We start from the raw sequence: 5,754 nt of genomic DNA on the forward strand, positions 1-5,754 counted from the left end.
TTCAGCACAAACCAACGTTTAAGGATATTTTTACATAACTTATGTTATAAATTGCAAAGTAGGTGTGGACATAGCTTGCTCAGGACTGTTGTGCCATAAAGGATGCATGTGGACAAGAGCCTTTTGTCTAACCACCTCAAACTAATCCTTGTCGAGTTTGAAGCGACATTTAACTGATAATTAAATGCCACGCACGGCTTGTTCAAACACATTTATCAACAAAATCTCCTTCCGGCATCACCCCATGTTAGATGTGAGGCTGGGGCCTCGGCATGCCATGCACATTTTTTTTTTTTTTTTTTTGGTAGAATGCCATACACTTGTTAGACGCATGAAAATCATGATAGCGAACAGAGAAATGAATTTAAAAAAAAAAAAAACAAACAAACATGGACAACATCCTTGTATTGATGATGCTGGCTATTTTTATGGATCTGAAGGACAATAAATAAATTTAGAGGGCTCACTGAACTAGCTCCTCCGGCTAGAACCTTTCATATTGAAAAAGATTTTTAATAGAAGATAAAAGAAAAGAGAGATTGACGGCAATAGTTATAGCAATGCCAATATTAGAGGTGCTTTCCTTATTATTTTTTATGAAAAATTTTTAAATTTATTTATAGCCTTCAATCTTCTCTGAAGCATATCTTAATAGCATGGAATTGTGTTATAACTGCCTAGAATTGTACTGTAACCGTATGAAGGTTCAGCATAACTATGGAAGACTATTATGATAATTTTATTTTTTTTCTGATAAAATGATATTTTTATTCTTGCTTTGATGGAGGAAACGTTCTTTCATACAGAACAGAAAAATCAATCACTAAAATGAGAGGATTTGAGTTGATTTAGAGCAGAAGCTGATTTGAGAAATATCTATCAGAATTACCGTACTTCTCATCGGATGATATATGATCTCAGAGGTCACCAAATCTGCTCATTCTGCTTTTGGGCTTAACTGAGGTGAATTTGACGTGGTCCGATGGGATGCTATATTAGTTCTGAATTAGGCTGAATATATAACCCTGCATCATCAAACTCTTTTTCTACCATACCAAACTCTATTCGTCGGTAGTTTGCTTCTTCCTTGGAAAAAAACAAAATATGAGCATGCTAGTGGCCAACCGTCGGTTGTCCATTCCAATGCGGTACCAAGTACCGACTACTACAGTGCTAGCCCAACGCAAACAATTACACGTGACTCTTTTGTTTTGTTACTCGTTATTGCACAGGTCCAAAACTCGTTAATTGCACACCATAAAGGCGGTTCAATCATCTTCATTGAGGATGCATTTGGTTACACTTTTTAATTTTTAATTTTTTAAAAAAATATTTTTTATTTTTTTTATTTTTATTATTAAATAAAAATAAAAAAATATATTTGATAACTATATTATTATAAAGCAAAAAATAATATTTGAGAATGGTAAATGAAGAGCTCGACGAGGGAGAAGGATTCAGAAAAAGAGGAAGAAGGGAGTGGGAAGGTAAAAAGCTCGACGAGAAGAGGGATTCGGATTTTTTACTTTTTTGTTTGACGTTTTAAATGTGCAAAAGTAAAAAAAATAAAAAAATAAAATTTAAAAAATAAATTTTTTTTTATATATAAAGTAATTATTTTGATTTTTTTTATTTTTTTATGATGTTACTAAATATTGTTTTTTGATTTTTATTTTTAAAAAATTAAAAAAATATATATATTTTTTTGATGGCTAACCAAAAGCATCCTAAGTTTAATACTTTGGGAGCTGGCATGTTAGATATCATTTGCTAATTTAATGGGGCCTGCTTATCAGATAAGACAAATTACTACTTACCAAAAAAACATAAACAAGTTACTGCAATCACGGAGGATAAAAGGTGCGAACTGCAAACTAATGTAAGCGAACTGCAAACTAATTACATTATATATATATATATATATATATATATATATATATCATGTCTTCCTTGCACCTATACTTCTCTACCTAACCGTGCGAGAAATATCAAAGTGACACACATTCTGATCACCAAGAAGGTTATGTATATTATGCCACTCTTTTTACAGTGAGAAGAAGAATATCAAAGTTAAACATCGATTATAGTTTTATGTGAGATTCATATGCTAATATAGCATTGCTCTGTGGATGGATCATGCTTGAGCGAATAAAGGTCGTCCGCTTTCTCACTGATTGAGATGAGTATTAAAGTGCTAGCATTCGGTCCATGTCCATGTCCATGATTACCTAATATTTTATAACCCATCATGATGGAGATCCTTTTACCAAACGACTTTAATGGTACTAGGTGAAGCACCAACAAATAAATGATAAAAAAATTGATGCATGAAAGCTTCCGAATGCCAAGATGCATGCCAAACTTCGAAGCTTTGACACGCAAGTAAATTGACCTATACCGTTCTGCTTTTGTGGACCATTTTCGGAGATGGTACAAGACCATAATCCTATTTGATTCCACATAGCCACAGAAAACTCCTAATAACCGACTGCCATTAAAGGTTGCAAAACAAAAAAGTTATTTATTTAATCCAAACTATAGTTAAATTTTCACAACCTTGACCAAAGGATTAATCAACTTGGAAATCAATTGAAAATAAAAAAATAAGACAGCATCATTAAGCGATCAACCGTTTGCTTGTCATCATTCATGAATGTGCCAAATATAATAAAAGCAGAATAGACTTGCAAGCATTGCATATATAGAATATACTTTCGAATAATCTAACCATAATGAAAATTCCGTGCCATGAACAAAAAATTAAATCTACTTTCAAGATCTAGCAACAAGTCTTGACTTGGAATTTGGTCGTTAAGTTTAATATAGTAAACATTTCTTTGAGAGCAAGGAAGGGAAGCTCCACATCAATTTAATTATCCAAATCTACAACATAGAACGCACGTACACCTAGGAAGCCAATTAGCAAATATAATAATATTGCTATGAAAGACCAATCATGACTTTTAAGAGGACTTGTCTTCTCCACGTGATTTAGTTAGCCTGAGCTGTGGACACTTTCTTTCACATCAATGCACATGAAAACACACCCAGTACTAACTCAATACCATTAACATATATATATATATATATATATATATATATATATATATATATATATATATATATAATACCACAAACTAAATATATGTAATTATACCACCCATACAAACATAGAGACATGCATAAAGTCTATAAAATAACTAACTATATTTAATAATTTTTTGCATGTCACCATAATTATTTACATAATAAAGAGTAAAAACTAACAAAAACACTAAAAAATGATATTGTTGTGTTACAAACTCTATTTTTTCCGTACATAATTATTTATTATATTAATAATTGCCATCAAGAAATAATAAACGAACGTATATTTCTCTTCTACAATTGCATCTTCTTTCCTGTGCTTTTGTCGGATGGGGAAAAAAAAGTGGTGTAAAGTATCAAGGAAAAAAAAATTAAAAAACAGAAAAATCATCAGTTTTGGAAGGATCTATTAATCCTTCCTCCCTGTTCCCATCCGGGATTCTCTCCCTCGCGACTTCGGAGGTGGCAGTTCTATTACCGTTATCGTTACCGTTACCAAATACCTCCTGTACCCACTTCTCCACGTCGATGGGACTATTTCCATCCGCGCCCTCCTCTTCCCAATCCACCGCCGCCGGAATAAACGGCGGCCGCGATATCCGAAGAACCGAGTCCCAGTCTACCCCCCTGAAAAATTCGTGCCGCTTGACGCCGTCACAGGAGATTCTCCTCCCGGGGTCCTTCTCGAGGAGACGGCGTATAAGATCCCGTAACGGCGTTTGCTCTCCCGTCAGCTCCGGCTCCATGGTTAGGATCCGGTAGAACGTTTCCTTCCGGTTTTGCCCCCGGAACGGCGTCCGGCCGTAAAGCATCTCGTAGAGGAGGATGCCGAGGCTCCACCAGTCGACGGCGAAATCGTGGCCGTCCCCCCTGATGATCTCCGGCGCCACGTACTCCTCCGTACCCACGAACGAGTTCGACTTCTCCGACGCCGAAGACCCGGAGGTGGACTCGTCGCCGGCGGAGGCGGAGTCCTCCGGCAAGTCGGCGCTCTCCAGCAACACGCCGGCATTGCAGGAGAACCAGCGCGGGAACCGCCTCCTTTTTCCGGTGGCCGCCGGAGGCGGATGTTCGCCCGTGGTGGAGAGCTTGAGATGTTCCTGCGATCTCGCCGGGAGCTTGGTGGAGAGGTCGAAGTCGATGAGCATCAGATGGCCGTTTTCTTGGATCAAAACGTTCTCGGGCTTCAGATCTCTATAGACGATCCCCAATTCGTGCAAGTACTCCAGGGCGAGCACCAGCTCCGCCGCATAGAACCTGGGGAAGATCGAAAGAGCACCAGATTTAGGTTAAAAATCGGGAAAAAAATTCAGAAGAAATCGGATAGATCCATCGATTTCGGGAGATGGGGAGAGCTCACCGGATGACATCGTCGGAGAACATCTGCTCCGTCTGGCGCCGGCGGAGAGAGTTGAGATCGCCGCCGGAGCAGCGCTGGATGACGAACCCGACGATCTTGTCGGTGGAGACGACGCCTCGGAGGGAGGGGAGTAAGGGATGGCGGACGGCCAGGAGGACGTCGCGCTCGAACCAGACCCGGCGATAGGCGTCGTCGGAGGTGGAGTCGGTATTCTTGTGCTCGATGGAGGAGCGGGAGATGGCCTTGAGGGCGAGGGCCTCGGGGGAAGAGGGGGCGCGGACGAGGAAGACGACGCCCTTGGCGCCGCGGCCGAGGACGGCGACGGCCCTCAGGTCGCCGAGGTCCAGCGGCGGCGCCGGCAGTTGGTCGTCCATTGTCGCCGGAGGAAGTTCTGGTAATAGGGATGAAACGAAGAAGAGAGCCGAGTTTTCTTTAGTTTTTTTTTTTTTTGGATATTTTGGTAAAGAGGGGTTTGGGGCTTCCCAAGGGATTTATTGTTTCGCGAGCAAGAATTAGAGAGGAGAGGGGAAACTTGAGAAGGAATCTTGCGGATTTACAGAAAGTATGGGAAACCGACCGCATAGGACAGCCACCGAATCCCGTGACGACTCCAGGTACCTTTTTATTGCACTGTCCTTTACGTGGACGCAATTTGTATCCGCATAAAAATTATTGGCCGTTGATTTTAGCCAGGGATCCCGGTGGAAGCGCACGAGAAAGTGCGGCGTGCTTGCAGAAACTGCCATCAGATAGTGGATGGCCATCCAACAACACGCGGAACAGAGGATGCATGCTTCATTCCAACATTATATATATATATATATATATATATATATATATATATATATATATATATATATAAACATCAAAAGATCAGAGTTACCATCAATAAGTTATACTAATTTTAATCTTAATATTGCACACGGATTTTAGATCATATAATAAATTATATTTTAAAAAAATATTATATATAAATTATTGCTGCAAAAATCTGCTTGCGTCGGAGAAGCTGGAGTCGGAGAAGCCACGGTCGCCGCCGGGACCTGCAAGGAAAGTCTAAACCGGAGGTGGGGTTGCTCCGGCAAGACCCTCCGACGCTCAAGTCAGTTCTCTGCCTCAACAAGAATGGAGTACTCGAACGGAGAATTTAGCAGAGTTTTTGAGATAAGAAATGAGCTTAGAGAATAACGTATCTGGGTCCCCCTTTTATAGGCGGAGGGGGCAACGGATTGATGGCGACGTTTGTAACCGTCTGGTAGTGGGCCGCCCATGGTCAGGGAAATTGATTGCGAAAGATAGTGGAGTAG

At 40.1% G+C, this 5,754-nt stretch overlaps 1 protein-coding gene across 1 annotated transcript; it reads right to left on the reverse strand.

Moving 5' to 3' along the window:
• Positions 1 to 3,356: 3,356 nt before the first annotated feature.
• LOC105051411 (serine/threonine-protein kinase OXI1) lies at positions 3,357 to 4,980 on the reverse strand. The gene is made up of 2 exons (XM_010931853.4): positions 4,448 to 4,980; positions 3,357 to 4,344 (listed from the first exon to the last, which is right to left on the reverse strand). Exons 1-2 carry the CDS (start codon positions 4,819 to 4,821, stop codon positions 3,459 to 3,461), a joined length of 1,260 nt encoding a protein of 419 aa, XP_010930155.1. The 5' UTR covers positions 4,822 to 4,980; the 3' UTR covers positions 3,357 to 3,458.
• Positions 4,981 to 5,754: the final 774 nt, after the last annotated feature.

This window comes from Elaeis guineensis, chromosome 9, assembly GCF_000442705.2.
Source record: "Elaeis guineensis isolate ETL-2024a chromosome 9, EG11, whole genome shotgun sequence".
Lineage (NCBI taxonomy): Eukaryota > Viridiplantae > Streptophyta > Magnoliopsida > Arecales > Arecaceae > Elaeis > Elaeis guineensis.

Bases quoted from the DNA above. Each gene is read 5' to 3' on its own strand.
- LOC105051411 (XM_010931853.4), bottom strand. From the start codon at position 4,821: ATGGACGACCAACTGCCGGCGCCGCCGCTGGACCTCGGCGACCTGAGG. The intron at 4,345-4,447 runs GTGAGCTCTCCC...GATCTTCCCCAG, and splicing joins TTCTCCGACGATGTCATCCG to GTTCTATGCGGCGGAGCTGG.